Below are 27391 nucleotides of genomic sequence, written 5' to 3'. Positions count from 1 at the left end.
CAGCCAATTTTATAGTTGTATGAATGTATTTAAGTGTGCTTTTATTGTGTTCAGTAAAAACTGATCACTCAACTGATATTACAAAAAAAATTAGATAATAGATAAGTTGGTTGAAAAACGAATCAGTTGGTGTTGGAAACCAACATGCACAATTTTAGACTCAAGACCTTATAGTTACTGAGATGTATCATTGATGGTTCCATTGAGAACTTTTAACATCTATAGTAACTTTCAATTCCATAAAAGGTTCTTTATAAAATGTTCTTCACTCTAAGAAAAAAAAAATGGTTCTTTTAAGAAAGATTGTTTGGTGAACCAAAATCCATGGCATCTCTGTAAAGAAATCCCCCTTTGGTTTTGTTTGGTCATATATTAGAATTTTCTTAATTTATTGGAATGGTACAAAACTTGGTAAAGGTTTTGGCACTTGCTGTGAACACACACACACACACACACACACACACACACACACACACACACACACACACACACACACACACACACACACACACACACACACACACACACACGATTCGAAAAGGTTAAATGATCCTGAAAAGAGTCACTTTTACGGTTCGCGATCAAAAATGAGCGCATTGGAAATGAATAGGAGACGAATTTCATCTAGTGGAAATGTTTGGTACTGCGCACAAACAAAATCTTACTGAAAGCAAATTTTTTGAGATATCAACCTCAAATTTGGAACACAACTTGTTTAGATTCATTGTTTTGATTGTCTCACAGCTTTAGAGTAAAACTAACTAAATAAAAATCTTTTTTCACTTCAGAAATAATCTGCCAAACGTGTTGTCTTTAAAAAGAGACCAAACTTCAGTCTGCTCCAAAGCATTCAAGATTTATGACAGTTTAAGTTGGAAATGGTCCATGCTAAAAAAATAAATGAATTTTAACCACTACATAAATATAACTTAGTACCATAAAATCCCCTAGGACTACAAAATATTAAATAAATTATTTTTTTTAAAACACTTTTTCGAACTAAAATAAAGTACAGTCATTTTGAACTCACACAAACAGTACCAGAGGGTTAAAGAGTGTCAATCTTCAGTGTGTGAAATGATCTGTCTGAGCCCACGTGATCGCCTACTGTCATCTGAAGTGTACAAGTTGGCTCTGCTGTGATGTGAAGCCTCCTACCCCTGTAGACGAGCTGAAGCAAGCAGTGAGGTGAAGGAGCAGAACTCACTGTCACTGACGCGCAACCGTGCGGCTCGGTCACTGCGCTCTCCGAGCGCGCACAGGACACACGCGTAACTGATGGAGCACATACATGACGGACTGCTCGGCAACTACCACGGAATAAAGAGCGAGTGCGAGACCACCATGCGCCTGGAGGAACCGCGCGGTCTGCCATGCTGAGCATCTCCATCACTCTCCTGCTGGCTCTGAGCGCTCCCGGCCGCTGCGCACACAGCTGGAGCGACGAGGACCTGCTTCTGCCGCCCGTCAACTCCTCCGGGAGGTTCATGGCCAGTCTGGAAGTGGATGTGGGCTACTCGAAGAGATCCGTGGAGGAGCCCGAAGCCTCCTCGACGTGCAACGTGAGCGTGGAGAGACTCCCTACCAAACTCGTGGCGCGCTGGGACAGCAACTTCGGCTTCCAGTGCGATGTGCTCATGTACACCACCAACAACCACGGCAAGGCGTTCTTCTCCGCCGCCTTCAACCGCGCGATCTCGCCGGTGTACATCGAGCACCTGGGCGTCACGGGCGGCCAGCAGGAGTTCCGGCTCTGCGTCGGATGCGGGCTGTCCCGGTACCGGAGATTCAGACGGGGCAGGTCCGAGGGTCCGCAGACGGGCGACTCCGTGCATTTCTGCTGCGTGGATTTCGCTTTGGACGAGCTGAAGGGGGATCGAAGCTGGAGGCTCAACCGCAAACCCATCGAATCCACTCTGGTGGCTTGTTTCATGACTTTAGTCATCATTATATGGAGCGTCGCTGCCCTCATATGGCCAGTTCCCATTATCGCGGGATTCCTGCCCAATGGAATGGAGCAGAGAAGGCCGAGGTAATAGAATAGAAATTAGCGCCTTAATCTACTATAAAGGAGTTCCTAAATTAGTTGACTTGCCAAACATCTTATGCTTAGTGGCAAAACATACATTTGCTTAAACTCTCGTGTTTGAAATGGCTAACATCTCCTGACCTGGATGGACTGAGATATTTTACTACTATTTGCTTTTATAAATTGATTGTAATAGAAATGCATTATATGTGATATTCAGATGTCATTTCAAATGTTTGTAATGTTTTTATCTTAAGATTCCTGACTGATAACAAGTGTTTATAGCGTTGGAATTAAAATATGGAGTGTGTCTCAGGAAAAAAAACACAAAGCTCTTTACAATGTGTGTAAATGCATTTTGCGACATTAAAACACAGATACACTTAAAAATAGAGGTTCTTTATTGGCATGGATGGTCCCATGAAGAACCTTTAACATCCATGGAACCTTGGATAGTAGAAAAAGATTCTATAGATTATTATAATGTTCTTCACACTGAGAAAAACTGTTTGTTGGTTTTTTAAGAACTGTTCGCTTTCTTTTGAGGAACCAGTTTTTCTTTTGTCATTGCGAAAAGAAGGGGAAAAAAGCTTTAGGAACCTTTATTTTGAAGAGTGTTGCACTTTCAAAAGTTTGAGGACAGATTTCTTGTGTTTGTATTTGTTTATGTAAATAATAATAAAACGTAAGTGACATTAATGTTGAAAACTCAACTTTAGCTTGAGCAATGAGGTGACAGGCAATCCGTTTGTAAACTATGAAGTGAACAAATTTGTATAAGGTTTATACTTTGTAGATCTGTCATAATTGTTATTTGTAGTATCAATAAATTCATAAAATATTCCTTTGAGGAGCTTTTGTAGCAGGTCTCAATAGAGGAAGATTCACTCAGTTTTTATTTTTTTATTTTTCTTTCATTATTCACAGCAAGGATACAAAATCTACAACAAAAGTACAAATATAGCTGAAAGCGGCAAACAGTCTCCAAGCACCAATACTATAGGCTATATGGGAGATTGACACACGTCTTTACAAATATTATGTGTTTTTACTGCAAAGTCATATTGTAAGAGTGCTCAGAAATGATGGTAGTTCCCAAAAAGACAACTGACTTAAAAAAAGCCATTCAAACTGATGGATAAAGATTAGACCTAAGGATTTATTATTCTCTGGTCAACATTAGTATTATAGCTCCTCATCTGTCAGTCACATTGGAATTAATATATGCCCTCTGCGTTATAGAAAATGATCTGTTATGAACATCAGAAATGAATGAAACACATGAAGTTTGCTTCACAGGATGTAATTAGTCATTATGGGCCACCAACAAATATATCGACCTGAATCTCCACAAGTAAATGAACCAAAATTCTTTTCAGAAAACTAGAATGACAGACACATTTTTATTTATAGAAATTTAAACTAAATTGTTTATAATAACAAATTCATAGGAATTTAGAACTTTGAAGCTAATGCAGTTATTAATAAAAAGGTACATTTACTATAACTATATTCTCACCAAATTTGCTACACAGTATTGCCATGGTAAGGTCATGAGGGACGATACTGATATGAAATGTTATGAAGGGGAATATATATAATATATTACAGTTCCTGTATAGCCTTAAATGGTTATATGTCACAAGCGTTCAACTAGTTAAGTGTAGACAAGCAAATGGTTGCTGTGGTAATGAACAACAATATCCCTGCTTATACTTGTGACAGTGAGTGAAAATATCCCGTATCTGAGGTTATCACTTAATATTGATAATAAATATGAAGTTTCTCGATCTATTCACACAGGCAGTCCAGATTACTTTCTCACACACCCTATAATGAACGCACTACACGTGTCCTTCATTTTTGTTTGAACTAATCCGAGTGTAGCTTATATTTAAAAATAATAATAATTCAAAGTTTATAATTCAACTGTCTTGCGTTAGGTATTGTGTAGTGAAACTTACCCCACAGCATCCAGTCAACACGAGAAGATAGTGAATGTCTGCTGGTGGCCATGTTTGAGTGATATTGATGTTAGCATTTGCCCCAAAGAACTGATTTTCAACAAGGGCTGCGTTTAAAGGCATGTTCACACCAAGAAAGATATCTATAAAGATAGAAATAACTATAAAGATAACAATAACTATAACTATATCCACATCAATGCACGTTTACGTTCTTGCACGCTGCTGTTTTGTTGTCTTCCACTTTAAATGTTCGAGCTCGGTAAAGCAGGATGGATTAAGATTGGCTGTCAATTTTTTATCATTCATTAGCTGGGGAAAAATTTTTTCTGAAAGCAATTCCAAAAATATCGTTCCTCTGTGTCGTTATTGTTATAGTTGTGGTGTGGACTTTGCTATTCTTGTAGGCCTACATTTAGAACGATCTTAATTGTTATCATCCTTGGTGTGAACAGGCCTTAAGTCCACTTTTATGCCCTTCTCTCACTAACTTCCCTGTGTCTCATTCACTTGTACAGCATTGCTTATGTTGCACGAGTGCCCACTTGAAACCCTTGCAATGGGTTTAAAAGGAACACCCTTACACCCTTGATCACTTGAAGTCTGCTGTTATATTTCAGTATAGCTCTTCTAAACTGCTTAATTGTCCTAACTTAACTTACAGCTGTAAACTACTTTTCTCTCCATCTTTGAATCATGTAGGTGTGTGGGTACATTAGGCGCAAGCACTGCAAGTTGCTGTTGTGAAGTAACAATCATGTTGTATTGTGGTCTATGGATCTGAGTATGAGTAGACTCGCTCCCTCGGTCAAAATGGAGCGGACGAGGGTCTGTCCAAATAAACTTCCCTCGTCCACTTGACAAAGTTGAACGCACTTCAAAATGGCGGAGGGGATTCGCCCGAGGGGAAGTGCTTAGAGAAGTTTGTGAGTGTAGGCTATTTTTAAAGGCCCGTTCACACCAATGATGATAACTATGACGATAAAAATATAGTTCTAAAAAATCATTTTAAATACAGAAGAATAGCAGAGTCCACAACTATAACGGTACAGAGAAACACTAGACTTTACACGTTAGTGTGGACACTAATATAGTTATCTTTATAGTTATCGTTCTTGGTGCGAATGGGCCTTAAAAGAGGAGTCAAATGCAGCCCTAATTGAACATATGGTTGGAGTGGATATGGTTTTTTCAGTTGTAGCGCCCCCTATTGGTAGAATTGTCCATGACTTGTCAGGTGTCCTTAGAATTGTATTGGTTTATAGGCCTATCTTTGATGCATTTAAATTATTTTGATCTTTTTTTATTTATTTTTTTATGCATCCCAAATTTTGTGCAAATCTGACCAACAGCTTAGCTTAGCTTAGCCCAGACACTTTTAGAGCAGAAAAAATAATGAAGAAGTTTGAAATTTGTGGCACACCAAGACATTTCTCCTTATATAGAAAATGTTTTGCCATAAAGAGTAACCCTGAGGTTCTACTGGCCATTGAACCTTTTTTTGTTTTTCTACGTTTTTATTTTATTTTGTTTTTTCAAAAAACATCCAAAACCAGCCAGCAGAGTTTTGTCTGAAACCCAAAATCAGTTAACAAAACTGTATTAACTTAAAATCTTCTATCAGCCTGAGAAGATGACAGAGGAAGCTTAAACTTATGGTTAAACGTCAGGTTAAACTTATGACTAAAAGACTGTTTACTAATGACTTAATATCTGACAATGATAATGTTCACTTTTTTTGTACATTTTTGTATGTGACACATTTAATGTGAAGTGAGAAGAGTGTACTGTAGGTGAGTCTATGTCTTTGGAAATACAGTAATAAAAATAATTAAATATTAAAAATGATCCCAGCAAGCAATTTTGCATTTAAAAGCCGTCTAATACCCGTCCAAGCACAGCCCTGACGTCTACAAATTTAACAGACGTCTAAACCAGAGCCCATCATTTCATTTCTTTGTTATCTAAGTAATTGATGACTAGTCTATTCTTGGGCTCTGGTTTAGATGTCTATTAAATTTTCCCTGACAGCCCAAATTTTGCCTTTTAAACGCAAAATTGCTTGCTGGGATTAAACAAATGAAGATATTAAACATGACTCTTAAATGGCCAAGTCGGGTTAGCTTTTCTCGTGACTCTTTCCAATGCAGATAACAGAAGAACACAAGTATTCCATGTGATTTACCAACAAAACAAGTTGGAATAAGACCAAGGAAGACCAATAAGGGAAGACCAGGAGACTTGGGTGTATCTCCAGCAGGATTCTGTATTGAGAATGTGCTGTTGATCACTGCAGTCATCAAGTCCAAATAAGGCAGTCATTGTAATTCATATGCATTTTAGGGGGCAGTGCCTAGAAATGGAGAAAATGCATTTGGGTGACGACCTTAAAGGCCCACTGAAGTGGTTTGAAACGCGTAGCATTATTCAATGTGGTGATGGAATTTCCATTGACACAGGAAGACAGGGCGGGACATATTGAACAGCTTCTCCCCTTTTTTAAAATAGCAAAGACTAAAAATGTACTGTTAAATTTTATTTTTATTTTATTTTTTATTAATCTGAGATAAACTATATAAAAAAAAGAAACTGATCTGAGTTAAACTATTAAGAAAAAAAAGAAAAAAAATTGATCTGAGTTAAACTAAATTAAAAAAGAAAAGACAACTGAAATTATAAGGGTTAACTTTGTTTTTAACTTTTCTTTTTCTTTCCCTCGAGTTCCTCGAGTGAGAAGCGAGAGTGAAGCAGCCTCTACACACACACACACACACACACACACACACACACACACACACACACACACACACACACACACACACACACACACACACACACACACACACACACACACACACACACACACACACACACACACACACACAGAGAGAGAGAGAGAGAGAGAGAGAGAAATAGAAAGCCTGTTGCTTCTCTAGTAAACACAGAGAGTGGTAAAATGACCGAAAGTAATTGTATAGCAAAACAATATCTTCGGTATTTGGAGAGAAGCAGAACAATCTAAGCTTTTGAACAGAAATTTCTGGTGTTAATGTGGGCATGAAAGTACGCCTGAACTAATGCCTGAACGCCAGAAACCACATTCCTTGTGACAAGTGTCCGTAATTTGATATGTCAGGGGAACACCCTGAGTAAAGAAGATTATTTACAAAAGAGCTGATGGGAATGAGTTTTCAAGAACTAGCTGAGACCATGAGGGTGATTGTCATTAATTCTGTGGAGACCATAACAAAGCTTATTCATTTATTTTTGAAACATGATGTTGGTTGCCTTATGGACAAAATTGTATAAAAGTTTTAGATCCTGAATCTGTGATGGTTGTGTGATATGGAATTAATATGTCTAGCATAATTTTCACTTTTGCAGATCATTAGACATGGCATTGGACAATTTCATGACATGGTGTTGTTTAAAGATGAAGATTGCTTTTGATAATTCAAGAGAAGTCTGGATAACGGGGGATATCTTTAGATATCTTTCTAAAGATAACTTTAGAATGCTCCTTTGATAACATATTGATAAAACCAAGAATGGGACATGCAGAGTGAAATAGGAAATTCTACAATACTTACAAAACACAACCTCACAAACCATGAACATCCGCTTACTGATTTACAACCCCAAGGGATAGGATCCTTTAACATCCACTATTATTTTAGTTTGTTGTTTTGACCAGGAACTCGAGGAGTTAAGCACTTAACGAGTCGAGGCACTGGTGGAAGAGGTATTCATTTTTCTTTTCTTAGATGATTGTGGTTCATTTTAAATGCTTACACATAAATGACACATAGTATGCGGGGAAATAACATGGGTTGGTTTCTTTGTTTTGTTTTTGTTTTCCTTTCTGTTTCTATTCTTCTGTCCTTTATGTCTATTTCTTGGTCTGCTATTTCTCCTCACTGTCACTTCAATAGGTTGGCCACCTGGGAATGATGGTGTGGAACTGACTGTCGTAGTTCCAGTGAAGGGACTGAAGAATTAAACTGAATTAAGACTAAAAATGTACTGTTTAATGTTATTTTTTAGAATCATTTTCACAATCATTTCATAATGTATTTTCTGAAGTCAGAGTATGTTGTACATGCGTGCTGATGAGAGATATGGGAAGTAAATGTGGATTGTGGATTGAAAGTGGATTGTGCCATCATGCCATGTGTAAGCCAAAACGTTCCATTTTTTAACATAAGCAACATGTTTTTCTACCTTACAAGGAAGTTGAAAGTCGCTCAGTGGTGTATATAAGCTCAATCTTACTGTACCACCCCAGACAAACATAAAGGCATGAGGGGGTGAGGGAGGAGAAACCCAGAGAAACCATTACAGCTGGCATGATGGGGTGAGGGGATAGAGAAAATGGGGAACAGGGAAATCTGGAATGTAGCCTCATGTAGCCTTATTCTTCTATGCCCGTTTCTCTATGTCTGATACATGTATATTAAATAATAAATAAGAGATCTCTTGGCAAAATATCTGGTGTAGCTTCCGTGATTCAACAATAATGGGGATAAGCATGATCAAATCTACAAATGCCAATAGCATTTAGTTTAATCATAGCTCAGCCAGAGCCGTTGAGCTCGACAAAGCCACAGTTTCCTCCTAATCTCTAACCGTTTCTCCTCCTAATCTCCTCCATTTCGCTTTAAAATACAGCATTCTGTGCAGAATTCAAATGGGTCTGATATGTTTTCTGGTCTGCAGCGACTCGATCATGTGATCCGCTCTGTGTCGTGTCTCGGACCGGACACGTGACACTAATGTGAAACCAGACTTTGAATCGTTCACTATCCCCTACATATAGTGCACATATGAGCCATTCAACATGTAGAAAGTATCAAATGTTTGAACAAGTCTATTTATAAGATAGGGGGCGGAGCTTCAGATTCTAGAGAGCATTTGATTGGACAGAAAATCCAAGAGAAGCTGAAGTGCAGAGTGATGTCATCCAAATTACTGATCCATATTGGCAGAAGTGAGAGACTGTAAGTTTTGAATGATTATATCTTCTAATGTGAATTTTGTCATTGTTTTGGAGCACATTAGATAACAGTAAGGCTAACACATTCATACTAAAAGAAAAAAAACTTTTTAAAAAAGCATGCAAATGAAGTATACAGTTAAAGTAACCCATGCAGACTCTAGAGTGTCACCAGTCTAATCAGCATAACTATTCGAAGAATGGGACAGGGGCTCCAAAAGCCATTAAAGACAAAAGGTGAGAGTCTCAGTAATCAGACTCATTCGACTTACAATAAAGTGAACCCGAAATTGGCAGAAACCTCTTATTGAAATATTTGCTTAACAGAATCATTCATCTGATGTCATCATCTGTGGTCTCAAACTCAGCTCCTGGAGGGCCATAGTTTCTAGAAATCCTGAAAACCTTGATTAGCTGGATCAGGTGTGTTAGTTTAGGGTTGGAGGAGCTAATCTCTGCAGGAGCTGAGTTTCAGACCATTGCCTTAAATGCTAAATACAATGTACTTCACCTTATTTTTTCATGCGATGTTATATCAGGAAATAGGATCAGCAGATCCTAAACTGATTCTTAAATTTGTAATTCCACACATGATTAAAATGAAATAAAGCCATTGGAGGGAGCGATTGATAAAAACATAATTCACTTACATTACATTACTTTACATAGCCAGACAATCAGAACCGTAACCATAATTCAACTCAAGCTGTGCTGTGACACTCAATAGTCTCTTATCTCCACGGATCCTTACATAATCAGAATTAGAGTTATTGTAATGCATATTGTGAAAATGGATAAACTGATAATGTCACAAAGCACCTTTTATCTAGGACAACTGTTTTGTTGCTGTTTGTTTTAAAATGATATATGTATATACATACACTATCCATTTCTGTCCACTAATTGATAAAGAAAATTACTAAAGAGGTAAATCTTGTCAAGAGAATGTCATTTGTTTTTGGGTTTTTTTTCTACTTTTTTGCTGCATTGGAATTTTATATATATTCATTTAAAATTAAAATTATGAGTATTATTCACAAGATAACTCTCTTGTCATTATTTGCCTTGTTCTCCAGCTGGCTGTGAGCGACAGTACCTTCATGGCATCTGAGGACTATTTCTCAGTTATTTTGCTTTATTTCCAGATAATAGTCTCGTTTTTACGTAGTAGAGCACGTTCGCACATGCGCACTCTTCAAAAACGGTGCTTTAAATTCTTTTGACAAACTAAAAGACGTAGGCCTAAATGACATTTTTATGCATTCTAAATTAAAGACACAGGTTGTAGCCTACTGAATGTCAGCTTGCTTATTTGGCTCAAGATAAGGATTTATTAAGTCCACATGTCATCATGCAAACTAGAAACTCTTCTTCTAACCACGTACAGCTCGAGATCTGTCGTTCCAACCACACAAGTTTGCGATGCTGTTTGCGAATGTTTGTTGGAACGATGGTTTCGGGAAACACCGACTCGTTGAACTATGCTGATAACGACGGAACTTGCGAACATACATAGTTGGCCAACGATGCTTTTGGGAAACGCACCCCTGGATGACTAACCTGTCCTGGAAGTCTGTCGCAAACCAGGAAGACGCTTTATTGTCTCCGAGGAGCAGTGAAAACTTTAATGTGAAAACTCTTACATTTCCAGACCACTCCTAGGAGTTTATTGAATAATAAGAAGTCATGCGATTTTGGCGGTTCACGTGCTTTTCGCTTCTTTTGGATTTTTTCCAGTCGTCATTCTCGGAGCTCACAGGCGTCACAGGTAACATATTCATCTAAACTCAGTCTAACATTCACAGGTAGGCTACACTAGGCTACTATCCATTTAGATGCCTGTATCGGGGTTCATCTTATTTTTTAATATGCCTTTTCCCTTAAGAAATGAATAAAATAAATACACGGGTTAACAATGTTTGATTTACCCATATCGTAATCTCCTATATAAGAAAGCAAGACTGACTGCAGGTTGTTGGATTTGTTTGATGGTATGGATTTATATTGCTAATGACAAATTTCACTTGATGTTTAAATCATTTTTCATACAAAACATTACAGCTTCCAATACATTTAAACTGTGTTGTTTTGGGGTGCACATCTAAAACATTATATAGGCCATAGCCTATACAAAAAAAAAACTTCTTCCAGAAATGACATAGAAGGACAATTTTTGGTTCCCCAAAGAACCTCAGTGAACAGTTCTTAAAGTTACATTTTTTTTTCTTTGTGTGAAGAACATTCTAATCATCTAAATAACCCTTTCCACTATATAGAACCTTTTGTACAATATAAAGATTCCGTAAATGTTAAAGCTTCTTCATTCATGGAACCATAATGCCAATAAAATATTTTAAGAAAAAAGTGTAAAAAAAGAAGTGTAAGCAACATTGTTTATAACTTAATATCAACGAGAAACTGCATATTTTTTGTGCTTTATAAAGAATTGTGTCACACTCCATATATATGTGGGACAAAAAGCTAAAGGTTAAAGTGTTGCTGCAGCATTTATAATATAGCCTATATGTTTTTTTCTTGTTATACACTACTGGTCAAAAGTTTGGAAACATTAAGATTTTGAAATGTTTTTGAAAGAAGTCTCTTTTACTCACCGAGGATGTATTTATTTGATAAAAAAATAATAATAAAAAAAAACAGTAATATTGTGAAATTATTTCTATGTGGATATATTGTAAAAATATTCCTGTGATCAAACCTGAATTTTCTACATCATTACAGTCCTTCAGTGTCACATGATCCTTCAAAAATTATAGTAAAACGCTGATTTTGTGCTCAATTATTAATAATGGTTCTTATGTTTATCAATGTTGAAAACCATTTTTGCATGCTTAATATTTTTGTGGAAACCTTGATACATTTTTGTCTGGATTCTTTGATGAATAGAAAGGTTAAAAGAACAGCATTTATTTGAAATAGAAATCTTTTGAAACAGTGTTTTTACTGTCCGTTTTGATGAATTGAATGCGTTCTTGCTGAATCAAAGTATATTATTATTATTATTTTTATATATTACTTGTCCCAAACCTTTGAATGGTAGTGTATCATGGTTTCCACAAAAAACACAAAAAAAAAAAAAAAAAAAAAAAGTGAAGCAGCACAATTATTTTCAACATTTCTAATATTTAGAAATGTTTTTTGGATCAGACACTGAACACTGTAATGATGCTGAAAATTCAGATTTGATCACAGGAATAAATTACATTTTTGATCAAATAAATACAACCTTGGAGTGCAGAAGAGACTTCTTTTAGAAACATTAAAAAACACTTAATGTTTCCAAACTGGTACTATACCTACAATCTTTATGTTTGTTTAAGAAAATGTTGTCTTTTCATTTTAGGTGGTTCAGAGCTCAAAATTGCTGTTGAAAAGGGCACAAGCATCCATATTAATACTAGTGCTACTGCTGGCATAAAGCCACAGTGCCAGGTTTGTATAAGCCAGGTGTGCCAGTCTTCTGTGGTCCTCAAAAGTGACACGCGTTTGAATTTCAGCTGTTCACAGCCAGAGAACGTGTTCACCGTGCAGATCTTCAGGGATAAGCCTAATGGTGAGAGCTGTCAGATACAAATAATACTTTTACTCCTTACATTTTTCATTTAGACAATCATATTTCACTGATCATTAAGACAAAACATGTATTCAAAGATTTGTTTAAATGATGTAAATGCATATTTGCGGAATGCTGACCATAAATGAAAAAGAATTATAATGTTTGCCATTCTATTACTAATAATATAAAAGCAAACGCTATAATACTTTTATAATATATAATTATAATACTATCTATAATAAACCGAGACCGTCACTGCATCCGAAATCGCATATTGGTACTACATTTGAATTTGAATGTACTTCGTGACCGTTAAAAAATTATGTTCTATATAGTATGAAAATGGGTAGTATGAATGAAATTCGGTTGTTACTGTCACGTGACCCACCAGCATCTGTTGCGTCGCTTCCCTGCCATTTATAAATCCAATCCCGGGCCTCATGGGTAAAGTGTCCATCATATGCGCACTTCAGATTCTCGCTGGTAGTAGTAGGTCATCCGGGTACTTTTCGCCTACTTTTTTCCCCAGTACTATGTATTCCGACATGCTACTATTTTGGCTCACTGTTTTTCGCATACTATATAGTATGGAAGTATTCGATTTTGGACTCATCGCGTAAAAGCAGCTAATGCTTAAACTAATAAAGATGGAGAGCGCTGTGTTCTCAGGGTATGTTACACGACAATGATGTACTACAAACCGAAAGTTTTTCTTTTTTTTTGCATACAGATGACAATGTTGTCAAAATGTTTTTCATGGTCAACTTAATAAACCTACAGGGTCTTTATCTGACATAACACATTTGTTCAACAGTGATATCAGACATTGAACCCAAAAAACACCATGCCTTTCAAAAGTTCAATCGGACCTTCACCTGGAATCTGAATCCTCCAGCTAGTGCGACAATACATTTGAATTTCAGTAGGACTGGTTTACGGCAGATTCAGCCGACTGACGGCTGCCCAGACAAGCACGTTTACATGCTCACAGTGGAGAATGTCACTGTTGGGAGGTTTTGTCGGAATGGAACTATTAGACAAGTCGATGTGCCTAAAGTTGGCAAACTGTCTTTGGAAGTGTCTGGCGGTCAACCTCTGGATATGACAGCTATCAGCGTATTACCCGGATCTCCCATTGATGGTAAGTGCAATGGTAAAGCTTATATATTTAAGCACAAATTGTCTAAACAAAGTTGTCATATGTGAACTGTTGAACTTTCTTTATTTTACAGCACTGGTTAAAATCCATGTTGTTCTCCCAGAGAAGAGTTCAACCCAGGATTTCTTTACCCCAAATACTTTTCCTGAAAATATACAGACAATTTGGTATTTCAAAGTGCCCCAGACGTACTACACAGATGTGCGCATTCTGAGCCACACTGTTCCAACATGCCTCCAACCTGGAAACACCCCTACAATGAAGTACTTTTGGCTTGGCAAGGCCAGTGTGGTAAAACCGCTGAATGGAAGCCAGCCAATGGTGGAGACTGGTGATTTTTATCTCTACATAAAGAACTGCAACATGTCCTGGCCACGTCTTCCATCGCAAGGCCTAATGGTGCACTTTCAAATCTCTGCCATCACGAGAACAAAGGGTATGTACAAAATTTAATACAAGATTTTAATAAATTATGTTAACAAAATAAAAGGGATCATTAAAATTGCATGATTTTTTATGTAGTACTGTCCTGAGTAAGCTGTTTAACATAACAGATGTTTATATATAGTCCACATAACAAAATAATAACTGAATTTAAACCAGTTCAGAAGTTTACATACTCTTGATTCTTGATACTGTGTCGTTACCTGGATGATCAAGTCAAGTAACCTTTATTTATATATCGCTTTATACAATACAGATAGTTTCAAAGTAGCTTTACAGTGAAAATGATGCATTTCGGCTGTTGTTCAGTTGAAGTCAGTTCAGTGTTGATTTAGATCATCAATTATTAAATTAGTTAATTTCATCTATAAAGCAGTTCTACAAAAAAATGATGTCATCGTCCAGCTCAGTTCAGTTCAGTTACAGCAGCATCATTACAGTCAGATCAATAATATTGTTGAATTTTAAGTGATCAGTGACCGGTTTTATGCAACACACACACACACACACACACACACACACACACACACACACACACACACACACACACACACACACACACACACACACACACACACACACACACACACACACACACACACACACACACACACACACACATACTGATGGTCAGATAATAGCCTTTCAACTCTGTAGGGCGGGTAATTTGTATTCAGGAAAGACAGAGGGGTTATTTAGCCATAAACAAAGACCTTTGACCTTACGGGTGGAGGGGTTAGAAAGACCTTTTGCCTTAACCAGCTTGATCTAGTCATACGGAAAATTACAGGAGAAGGAACCTTGAATAGAGGGGGTTAGAAGAACTTTATTTTGTCTTAACCAGCCCGATCTGGTTTACTGGGGTAATGGAAAATTACGGACGAGACCTTAGGAGAAAAGAGGTATAAAAGGCTGTCCTGTTTCTGTGTGATCAGGTTTTTGCTCCTATCACTGGGTAGCTGCGGTGATTTGTGAGACCAAGCCTCTTAAAGAGAATAAAACCTCTTCTCTTTAATACAAATTGACTTTGAATGTTTCTTATGCCTTGATGCTGTTTGTTAATTATTGTTTTTGCCACAACATGACATTTTCTGTAAAACAAAACAATTTCTCACATTAAGCAATGTATTATCTTTTATTTAATATTAGCTTACTTTAGCTGAATGTAACACGTTAAGGTAAATTGGGACACTAACAAAACTTGATTTTTTTTAAAAAATAGAACGAAGAAACTTGCACATCATTGCATAAAATTGTATTATCACATGAACAGATGTAATACAAATGTATATTGTACATCAAAATACTGTTTGTATTAGAATATAAACCTTAACAATTTTAAGTAAGGCCATACGTAACATCTTGGTTATGTATGTAACCCTCGTTCCCTTAATGAGGACTGACCGATGAATAGGAATCTCGCTAGAGAGGCCAATCTACTTCGGGTGTAACTAAAACGAGCCAATGCATGCAATAATTGCATCAGCTGCCCTTCCTCGCAGTGCAGGTATATAATGAGCATAAGGTACATCGCATCATTAGGTTTTTGCTGGGGAGCCGAGCCGGTGACCTGGCCGCCCAGCGGGGTACAGCAGATGTGGCGACGGGATGTGGCATCTCCGTTCCCTCCAGGAAAAAAAGTGCCTTCTACTCCCTCTTACCTGATGGGATAGGGCTTACACAGAGAATGTCCATCACTGCTGTTCCCCATAACCCACTCAGTGAGACTATTGGATAACACTGGGAAATCGTGCCCTTTCTACTGGAAAAGGGACTCTGCGGAAGCCACATCCTTCCCAGAAGGAGTTACTTGGAGGTGTGCATATGGACTAACTGCATTGGGTTGTGCTACATATGGAAGATACTGGGGTGACTCCAACCTCATAAGAGATGGGTTCTCCCAAGGGAGAGACACGGGCTTCCGTTTAGGAGCCACAGTTGAAAAATACACATATGGGATCCCCTCAGGGTCACACATATGGCACCCAGCCCAGACCTGTATGGAGGCTGTTGCTGCGCGGGAGTGGGGGCAGACGAAGGGGGGGGGCGTCCTCAGCAATGATGAGACTTGGGATGCTACGGAGGGCGGTCAGGTGGACCGCTGGTACTCTGCCTTGAGACGGTCCAGCATGTTCCACTGGGAACGAGAGGTGAGGGTTCCTAGGGGGTTGGTTCCCCGAAGGAAGTACACTCACCTTGATCCTCAAATCACCCACACTACTCCCTGAAGTAACCCTCTGGGGAGGATTAGATTGAGGCAGAGGCACGGGGACCCCGGCAATAAACAAAGAGGAAATCAGCCCCGCTGCAGTGCCGTCACACCAACACCGACCGATCCAGCAGAGAGCTTCTTCCAGAAAGCGGACTCGTACAAAGTACACTTGCTTGTAGAGAGAGCAGACATGAATCGCTCAGCTCCGAAGCGATAAGCTGAAGATGCGATGAACCTTCTGCTCATTATATACCCGCGCTGCGAGGCGGAGCAGCTGATGCAATTTTTTTTAGGTGATGTCCCACTTTTGCTGACTTCACCCGGGTTTTTATAATGAATTTAAATTATATCAACAAATAATAAATTAAAAGACATACGTCATACGCAAGGACTTCTGTAACGCAGAAAAATAGTCCCTTTCGAATAGGGATTTATTTAGTTAAAGATATGCATTTTCATAGTTTTCATTCTGCCCTTTAGAAGCTACATATTATATTTACATGTTTCCCTGAAGATAAAATAGGTACAATTTACCCGATCATCCAATCCAAAAAGTTTTACACTCTTAATGCATATTCTGTAGTATAACTGTAGTTTTGGTGAATAATAGAGTAACCACATCACGACACACTGTAAAAAAAAAAATACCGTAAAAAAATCAACAGTAAGTTAATGACAAGTTGCAACAAATAGCCATTAAGCTTCTGTATTTTATCCCAGTATTAAAATTACTATGCATAGGTCTATATAAAATAAAGTATAGCATTATACTGTTATTATTATTATTTGATTAACTTTATTAACTGTTATATATATTCAATAACACCAGTTATTGCTTCACCTCAACAGCTTTATTCAGATTTATTCTTTTACATTTCATTGCTGAAATTTAATAGAATATACAGATTTACCAGGGGGTAAAATATTACAAATATTTACCATATTTCATTAATGAACAAAATACAATTATAGCCATACCAGTAAAATCGCTGTGCCAGTAGAAAATAAATGTTGTAAATATAAAAATAAAAGTTTGAAGAGTTAAAGTACTTAATTAGTAGTATACAACAATAACCAGTGAATATATATCATTAAACCGTTTAAAACCACATGCTATAAAGAAAAAGTTCTTCTTTATTGTGACGACTCTTCCCGTCTGTTTCACGATGGTCCAGCCGGTCTGTTAGCGCCACTGCAGGAGGAAAAGGCTAGTTAGCACAGCTTTAATGAGAAATGAGCACACGCACCAATGTTCTTACTGATATGTATTAACGCAAACGTATTTATACCTTGCAAATAACAGATTGCATGTGTTTTAAACTATTCCTACTAATTTAACGTACTCCTAGGACATTCATCTTCACAAACGCTGCGGGAGGAAAATACCAGAAAATGAACGCTTGCTCAGATATTCTTGCGGAAACGTATTAAATAAAACATAGCTTTATATCTTGCAAATAACATCAGAATAAAACATTTAAAGCTAAGTCTAAAACAGTGAAAGTGTGCTTTCATCTTCATGATGAGTCTGTCACAGAGCCATTGCGTGAGCAGGTTTGTGGTTTTTTATGGTCATTTTAGTACGGTAATACTAATACTTTCCCAGAATGCATTGAATATGAACAGCTTATACAGTAGGAAACTGTTAAGAATACAGTAATAATGCTGTGAAAACTACTATATCTACAGTAACATACTGTACTCAGATTCTACTGTAGGGAATTGTTGAGAATACAGTAATATTACTGTGAAAATAACAGAAATCATTTACTGTGTAGTAGGGTGAATCTAATGTAAACAGGTAGGCTATTATTTTACCCCAAAATGAAAAGAAATATAAATATAAATACTAGTGGTGGGCCGTTATCGGCGTTAACGTGCTGCGTTAACGCGAGACTCTTATCGCGCGATAAAAAAAATATCGCCGTTAATCTATTCTCCAAGTTGGGTTGGGAGATGGCTCTATACTACACAAGCTATGATGACGCAATCTACCCGCGGCCGCGAGGTAAACCCGGCTGCAACGCATATTCGTCGTCATCTTAAGTAAACACGGCTGAAAGTGAAAGCTGGTGAAAAAGATCGGTGCCACATCCATTATTTGGACTTGGTTCGGGTTTAAGCCGTCAGACGAGCAGCAGCAAACTATATACAGAGTGTGTGGGGTAACAGTTCGGTAAGTTAACACACGACTAATCCGTTCGACCACCTCAAATTCAAAACGAAACATGATATCACTGAATACCAGCGCGCGCGTATTATTCCCATTCCAATATATCTTAGTGGTGTAGCACATAATCTCGATTTTAAGAATCGTTGTTGTGTTTCTTTTTAACTGAAAAGACATCAGTTAGACAATATTCTAATTTTAAATTTGGGGTTTCATAAGCTCCAAGCCATAATAAACATTAGACCTACTTAAGTCTCTGCAGCTAGTGTACTTAAATTTTATTTATCTGCAAAATTATGTTGTATACTTACAGTTTTGCACAATATATGTTCTCAAAACTACATACACCCTTTAAAAAAAAAAACATTTAGCAGTTGTTTAGCATGGGTCTGTGTAATCTGTTCTGAAATGGTTTTATTATAATATACTGTATATCGTTATCGCAAGAGGCTGCAATGTGCAATGTATATCACAATATAGATTTTAGGCCATATCGCCCATCCCTAATTGATAGCCTATAGTAGTTGATAATAACATAGGCCTACCTAATGTTGCCTACGGACGGTAACAGTACAGTAGTAACCTTTTACAGTCTATGAGTAGAACAGCTTTCTCAAGCAGTTTGTGATGCATTTTGGAAACAGGAGATGAGCCCCTGGTCTAATGCGCCACCTGGCTTGAGAAACCCGTTCTCAAAGACTTACTTTTATAGTCATTATTTGGGTAGCACACATATTCTGAATGCCTTCGGCAGAATTCAAATGAGCCATTTTAATCTAGATTAATCTAGATTAATTTCAAAATTAATCTAGATTAATCTAGATTAAAAAAATTAATCTATGCCCACCTCTAATAAATACATTATATTTAACTCAAGCCTATGCATTGTGATCGGTTTCAAGATACGTTTTTATTGTTATTGATTGATTTCTTTTATCACTATTGATTCACCTTGATTACACAAGGCTAAGATTGAGCCATCTGTTGTGTCATTATGGAAGGTCATGACTCATGGAGGTGGGATATGAGAAGAGCGCTTTCATTTCTTTAAAGAGCCTCTGGGCTCACATGACATGAGGTGCTGTTGAAGCTGCTTTTAGTCAACCTTGCTTTTCCACTTGTTTGATTAGGGTGGGGAAACTATTAAGAAGCAGTCACTGATTCAGTGCTGAATCAACACTGATTTCAGACATTGTTTCAACACTGAGCAGACAGTAACAATAGACGTCAAATTAACTTATTTTCAGTTGTGTTCTACATGCAGTATGGAGGTTTGTTTTATTAGTTGGAAAGTTGTGTGTGTCAAATGTGTGTAAGTGTTTGTGTAGTCCTGGTATTCCAGGACTATATGTTATGGGGACCATCTCAGATAGGGATGTAACCCTCTTTCCCTGAAGGAGGGAACGGAGATGTTACGTCAAGTCACCGATGTAATTGGGATCACTTCAGGTAGCCCTATCATCTTCGAGTGTATACAGAACAAGTCAATACACATTGGCGTGTGCGATTTGCATCTCACGCCCCACCCCGCAGCGCGGTTATAAATATGGAACCGGATGCATGCACCTTTGTTTTACGCTGAGGAGCCGAGATGGTGACAGCCGTGCAGCGATGGTACAGGAACCATGGCGACAGGTCGTAACGTCTCTGTTCCCTCCTTCAGGGACCGAGGGTTACATACTAACCGAGACATTCCCTTTCAGTTGGTCACATTCGACGTTACGTCGATGTCACCGACGTAATTGGGATCCCTTTGGAAATGCCACGGTTGCTGCCACATCCAGTGCCCTGCGTGAGACCCTCAGACCCCCAACTGACTGGGGCGGGGGAACTCACAAAGAGAGTTCATACTGCTGTTCCGCATGACCCATACAGCCAGACTTTTGGATGACACTTGAGGAGAAAAGCGCTACGGAGCCCACATCCTGCCCATAGGGAGGTATCATGTGGGAGTTACACATATGGACTGGCCCACAGGGCAGTAGAATATATGGAGTATCACCGGGGTGGCTCCAGCTTGAGTAGGGGGAGACAACACCGGTCAGTAACGGCAGAGCAGACTCTGCCAAAGGAAAGACACAGGCTCACCGCAGGGAGCAGTACCTTGGAAGAATGCACATATGGGATTGAAGAAACCGGCTCTACGCGTAGGCTATAGAATCTAGCGAACGTGTTCGGTGTTGCCCAGCCCGCAGCTCTACAGATATCCGTCAGCGAGGCGCCACGTGCCAGCACCCAGGAAGAGGCAACACTCCTAGTAGAGTGGGCTCTCAACCCAAGCAGGCAAGGCACGCCTTGGGTCTGGTACGCCAATGCGATGGCATCCACTATCCAGTGGGCCATCCTCTGCTTGGAGACAGACTTTCCCTTCTGCTGGCCTTTGTAACAGATGAAGAGCTGGTCTGAGGTCCTAAGGCTTTGCGTTCTGTCCACGTATAGGTGCAGAGTGCAAACGGGACAGAGAAAAGCTAGGGCTGGGTCTACCTCCTCCAGGGGCAGCACTTGAAGGTGCATCACCTGGTCCCGGAAGGGAGTGGTAGGAACCTTGGGCACATATCCGGGCTGGGGTGTCAGGATAACGTGAGAGTTGGCCGGGCCGAATTCTAGGCACGATTCGTCGACCCAAAATGCATGCAGGTCCCCTACCCTCTTAATAGAGGCCAATGCAACCAGGAGTACTGTCTTCCAAGACAATTTTTAACTCTGCTGACTGCAACAGAAACAAGTACCAGAGACAAGTCCCAAGAGGGTAACGAGTGAGGGCGAGGAGTATTTAGTCTTCCCCCTCAGGAACCTGACGACCAGGTCGTGTTTTTCCAGCGACTTACCCTCGACTGGATCATGATGAACATGAGAGGCAGCTATTGTGCCCGTCAGCTGGCGTTAGGGAACGACCGCACCCAGAAACGCACAGGCGGAATGACATCCTGAAAAGGACGCAGTGTCACACCTGTGGAGCTCTTTTAGGGAAAATACTCTTTCTTTTAAATAGTGCTAAGGCACCCAGGAATGGCTGCGGTGCAACAGCAGGGAAGTAGTGCAGCCTGCTGTGCACTCTCACGGGGGAAGCTATTACGGGACATATTGAATGGCTCCTCCCCCTTTTCAAATAGCCAATAGCGTTTAGTTTACCTCACAGACTGCAATTTCGTATTACACATCTCCAACCCATATTGCTCTGTGACGTGTCAACGCCAAATCTTTTAAATCTTTGCCCGCCATTGACGGAAATTTCTGTTATTTGTGAGAAAACGCTTCCCCACCATTGGTGGAAATTTCCGGCTTTCTGTTTTCACTGTTACGTACTATGGTAGGGGACGCTATTAAACATCTTCTGAAAGTGTACCCTATTGAAAAATAAATATATCAAAATGTATTTGAAATACATTTATTTTAAGCTAAGTACTACAACCACATTTACATATTTATTTACTTAATATAAACACTCTGCAATTGTACTTTAGGTATACTAAATTGGAACAACTAATTTTGTACTTAAAGGTGCATTGTGTAATATTAAGGAGGATCTGTTGACAGAAATGCAATATCATATACATAATTATGTTTTCAGTGGTGTATAAAGACCTTACTTAATGAACCGTTATGTTTTTATTACCTTAGAATTAGCCATTCTATCTACATAGACCACGGGTCCCCTTTACATTGAAATGCGGCGACATGTTTCTACAGTGGCCCTAAACGGACAAACGCGTTTCGTCACTATGTTGTTCTTCGTGCAAAGAAGCTCCCCATGCATTAGGACCCACACAGACCACAGGGTGAGCACCCCCTACTGGCCTCACTAACACCTCTAACAGCTGCAACCTGGTTTTCCCAGGAGGTCTCCCATCCAGGTACTAATCAGGCTCAACCCTGCTTAGCTTCAGTGGGCAACCAGTCTTGGGCTACAGGGTGATATGGCTGCCAGAATTTTGGGGGTTTTTTGTAAAAAAATGTATTGTTATACCCTGTGAGAGCAAAATCAGTAAGTTTTAGTCAAATGCGATAACATTAGCTAGCATTTTTGGGAAAAAGAAACTCTTCGGGTCAAAATGACCGGAACACAACTTGCATGGAAGCATAGTTTACAGGCTAATACAGTGAGATTATAAAATAATTTCTAGTGATCGACCAATAAACTGACCGATATTTTTGGATATTGTGATATTATTGAGATGTTCGATTTTGGCCGGTTAACAGGAGTGTTTACATACCTAGTTTGTTAGATTGTAATTTTCCTAAGCTTTGTCAGTGGTTATAGACCATTTCTATTTCTTCTTTTGCCGAATTTTGAGAGAATGTTTTGTAAAAAAAAGTTTTCTTTTCAGTACAATTGTGTTATACTGTATAAGCATTTAAATAGCCTTGCCCTGCACTCAATCTTCTAGATATAGGTATTTGGATGAGTTCACTGTTCCTCGACACATCACGGTCTCTATTCTCATAATAAAATTATTTCATCTTTTGATCACAACACAATTTCATATAATGTTTATTTGACGTCTATTGTTGTTCTTGTTTGTTGCAGGGCAGTGTATAGGACATCTGCCTGAGAATCAAACGCTACAAATACGTGTGATGAAAAAGAATCCCAAGTCCGCCTGTGTGTTGAAACTGGATTCGGTCATAATGGACATGGTCACCATAGCTTCAGGGAGCCGTTATGACCTTGACATCTTTGACTGTAACAAGGAAGAACTAGAGTGGACAGTCAACCAGACCATAGGTACTCAACTGTGTGTAATGATCCACCCTTCTGTGCCTTAAATAAGACTATATCCTAAATGTTTTGAGCTTTATCCCACTGTGTAAAATGCTCCCAATCACTACTAGAACAGAAAGTTCACCAGTTAAATCTATATTTACAATAACTTGTATTATTTAAGCAGGTCAGGTACATGACTTAGGGGCAAAATATTGTTATTAGGTATTCCCTAAACTTCTCGGGTACCTTCAGAACATGATAGAGAAAACACCTACAAACTTTTTGTGGCTTATTGCGGCGATTATCTAAGCCAAATTTGGTGGTGGTGTTTTTGATAGAAATCCAAGATGGCAACCAAAATAATGGGTAGGACACAAACCAATGGGTTAACTCTACTGTGCAATTTCAAAAGAACCAGAGGGAAATCTAAATATGTTACAAGACCCAAAGGCCTAAGAATAATAATGATAAACATAAACAAAAATTCTTTAAAGTTATTATTCTTGGTGTGAATGGGCCTTAATGCTCTTATAGTTCTTGGCTCACAACAATTAAACATTCCTCCATTCATCATTTACTTTGTTTCTTTATCAACAGAATGTAAAGAATGGAGAAACTGTGCATCCACTCCATTCCCTATAACCTTCGATTACGAGCTGCAGTGTATCCCAGGAGTTCTGAAGACGATCACATGGCACCTTCACGGCCCACCGAACAGTGCAGTGGAGCTACAGTCCCCTACAGGCGGTCTGCATCACTGTCTGCCTGAGGACAAATACAATAGCATCCTCCTCCTAAATGTGTCCCATGTTAACACTGGCATCCCTGTTGGGCAGTTTTGTCCAAAGGGAAACATTGAGAAAATCCAGATCCGTGAATCCAGTATTTCAGTAACTGCCTCCGTTACAAGTTTCAGTGGCCAGAATTTGGCAGCTAAACCCTTTTTAAATTATTCATTTACACAAGACATATCAGGTAAAGGATTTCATTATACATTCATTATACATTACTGCAAATGGAAGCTGCTTTGTCTCTTGAGGAAAATGTATAGCATGTGCATGATTTAGTAGAACAAAAATGGTGTAGAAACTGTCTGTGAATCAAGATTTTGAGTTTTAAATTGACACACTACCGTTCAAAGGTTTTTACCGTTTTTACCAAAAAAAAAAAAAAAACTTTACAAAAGTGCCAGTTATAATATATTGTTATTATCTGACAAAATATTTATATTTCAAATAAATGCTTTTCTTTTAAACTTTCTATTCATCAAAGAATACTGAAAACAATTTTTTATCATGGTTTGCATAAAAATATTAAGCATCACAACTATTTTCAACATTGATAATAATCAGAAATGTTTCTTGAGACACAAATCAGCATATTCAAATTATTTCTGAAGGATCATGTGACACTGAAGAATGGTGCTGAAAATTCAGCTTTGATCACAGGAATAAATTAAAATTAAAAATATATTACAGTAGAAAACAGTTCTTTTAAATTATAATAATATTTCACAATATTCCTGTTTTAATGTATTTTTGATCTAATAAATGCAGCCTTAATTAGCATAAAGAGATTTCTTTTGAAGACATTAAAAAAATCGAACCAACCCCAAACCTTTCAACTGTAGTGTACATGCTCAAATAAATTCATTGTGAGTAACTTGATATCAAAAATCAAAACAGTTATTGAGTTTTGCTGTTCTGTCGTTCTCATACAGAGCACTATATATTCACTGTTGCACCAAAAAAGGATAACCCTACCGTGTTGGCGACCCCAGTCTGGCCGTCCGGGATGAAATCCTCCAGCACTGTGTCCTGGATCGTAAACATTGAGCCACAGCTTGAGAGCAAACTGAAGTTCAGGAACGTCAGCCAGCCCAAGTGTAAGGGGGGGCACACAAACATTGCAGTGTGGACCATTCCCTCTCAAACGGCGGTGTACAGTACTAAACAGGATGAGAATATTAATGATATCCTAGTCCTGGGAAGTTTTTACCTTAACATGTCAAACTGCAAGTCCCCAACAGTACCTTTCAGGGCAATGATGGAGATCACACTGCAGAACAACACAAGTGAGAGAGCCTTACTTTCTTCTGTCCACTAGATTCCCATTAGAATGTCCATATAATATATCAATAGGGGAAAAACTTGAAAAGATGAAGTGAAATGTATTGTCATGTTTTCAGATAAGTTTTCAGACATGCTTCTGGGCATCATCCTGAGTATCGTGGGCATCACGTTGATGATCATAACAGCCGTGGTGATTTGGATTGTTCTCAGGTGAGTTTTCCAAAAACATATTTTAAATATAGCTGAAAGCAGCATTTACAGTGGTTCAAGCACTTTAAGGCCTTTAGGCGCATATTAAAAAATATATGAAGTGTTATTAAACAAGCCTGTGACCACCTAAATAAGAGATGAAAAAACAAAACAATTTTCAGGTAATTTATAGCACCATCCTGACCTCCATAAAAGTTGACATGCTTGTTAAGAATCATGTGTAGCATGTCCCTTCTTAATTTCATAGGTTTGAGGTTTTGTAGGAATAATCAGCTTGACTGTATAATAATGACTACTATAGCCATCCGAATACTACAGTTCAAAATATATATTTTTTATAATTATTAATCTGGGGAGTCCTAAGAAATGTGCTAAACTGGTTTTATTGAGGTTGAGCAAAAAACCTTTGTAATTTGTGTATTTTGTATATAAAATACAAAAGTATTTTTTTCTTGAGGTAAAGCTGTTCAGATTTAGATTCAACAAATGATTTAAATTGTGTATGTGTGAAATATCTCATAATATTCAATCAGTATACAAGTTTCACACATGTAAAATGTGATCGCGCATATCTGATGGTAATTTCTTTCAAATTTTTCACTGTCTTTGGATGCCATGAGTCAAAACGGGTCCACTGAGTTTTATTTTGATCGACCTCTGTTAACCTTGTCTAATAGCTTCTGAATGTTGATTGGCTGATGGTAGCCATATTTTTAAAGTCAGTGTCCTCATAGACAAGGATGGTACCTTGGACAAAAACACTGAATGCCAATTTTTAAGACAGTCTGGCCAACTGTTGCATAGTTATAGCCATTTTCAATTTTATTTCGGTTATAGCACCACCAAGTGGCCAAACGCTGCAATTTTGTTCATATTACATGTAAATGAGCCCATACACATGTGCACCAAGTTTGGTGAAATGATCTCATTCCATTCAAGAGTTATAGCCATTTAAGTAAAAGTGATATATTAAGCCAATCTCTCTTCAAACGGTTGGCAAGTGTTTTTTTTTTTTTTTTTTTATATATATAATTATTGATATTAGGTCTCCAGAGAATCTTTCTGCACTGGTTTGGTTCAGTATTGCACTGTAATATTTGATTCTTAACAAAGCATCTTAATATTGCACAGGACAAAGAAGAGGAATAAGGCTCCCCCGGTGTCCGTCTACAATCCCAATCAGCATGCTTTCCTTCCAGGCCTCCATGGTATCCCTAAAACACAGGAGGAGGAGGAAGATCCTCACACTTATGCGTACATAGACGATACTCTAGTATATTCTCATCTGCTTAAACATGATGCTGAAAATGAACAATGTACAGATGAGAGCGGCCCACCTTTACCTGACAGACCAGTCAGAAAAGGTAAAAGCGTGGTCACTAAAGGCAACACGATGGTTGACAATGAGATCTATGGTTATATTCAGGGACAGTCAACAACATCTGTCTCTCAAAAGTCTCCCATCAAAACCTCTGAGGAAGGGGCCTATGAAACTAGACTGTGCGGGTGAAGGAAAAGAGGCCTTGATGGAATTTTATTTTCTACTGGACAATTAATATTTTTTTAGGTGTCTACGACATTTATATATTTAGTGATTTCATGTTTGAACTGCCTGCTTGTTTCAAAGATTGTATGTTTTTTTATATTAAAACGTCTACATTCATTTGCACTATGTGAAGTTAGAGATACTTTTTCTAGAGAAAAAAAAAAAGCTGATTGTGATTAGAAATGTTATTATTGCAAAGCGTTCTCTGCTGCCTTTAACCGAGTGACCTCACTGGTGAATATGTGAGCGTTGACTCAATCTCATGGGAAAATAACAATAGTGATTTCATATGAATTTGTAAAATTGGACTTGT

At 38.2% G+C, this 27391-nt stretch overlaps 2 protein-coding genes across 2 annotated transcripts; both read left to right on the top strand.

Moving 5' to 3' along the window:
- The first annotated feature begins 552 nt into the window (after positions 1-552).
- tmem158 (transmembrane protein 158) lies at positions 553-2872 on the top strand. The gene has a single exon (XM_082148850.1). The coding sequence runs from the start codon at positions 1374-1376 to the stop codon at positions 2034-2036; it is 663 nt and encodes a 220-aa protein (XP_082004976.1). The 5' UTR covers positions 553-1373; the 3' UTR covers positions 2037-2872.
- A 7362-nt stretch (positions 2873-10234) lies between these two features.
- On the top strand, positions 10235-27201 carry cdcp1a (CUB domain containing protein 1a). Its single transcript, XM_082150296.1, has 9 exons — positions 10235-10754; positions 12348-12557; positions 13375-13701; positions 13793-14155; positions 23074-23271; positions 23848-24225; positions 24971-25324; positions 25439-25532; positions 26664-27201. The coding sequence occupies exons 1-9, from the start codon at positions 10673-10675 to the stop codon at positions 27040-27042; spliced, it is 2385 nt and encodes a 794-aa protein (XP_082006422.1). The 5' UTR covers positions 10235-10672; the 3' UTR covers positions 27043-27201.
- Positions 27202-27391: the final 190 nt, after the last annotated feature.

The sequence above is a fragment of the Leuciscus leuciscus genome (assembly GCF_965113295.1).
Source record: "Leuciscus leuciscus genome assembly, chromosome: 20".
Lineage (NCBI taxonomy): Eukaryota > Metazoa > Chordata > Actinopteri > Cypriniformes > Leuciscidae > Leuciscus > Leuciscus leuciscus.
Note: the sequence above shows the minus strand (reverse complement) of the source record. Positions and strands in the feature narration are given on the sequence as shown.

Coding starts and splice junctions, on each gene's coding strand:
- tmem158 (XM_082148850.1), top strand. CDS start 1,374: ATGCTGAGCATCTCCATCACTCTCCTGCTGGCTCTGAGCGCTCCCGGC.
- cdcp1a (XM_082150296.1), top strand. CDS start 10,673: ATGCGATTTTGGCGGTTCACGTGCTTTTCGCTTCTTTTGGATTTTTTC. Junction 13,702..13,792: donor ACCCGGATCTCCCATTGATG/GTAAGTGCAATG, acceptor TTTATTTTACAG/CACTGGTTAAAATCCATGTT. Junction 24,226..24,970: donor ATTTACACAAGACATATCAG/GTAAAGGATTTC, acceptor GTTCTCATACAG/AGCACTATATATTCACTGTT.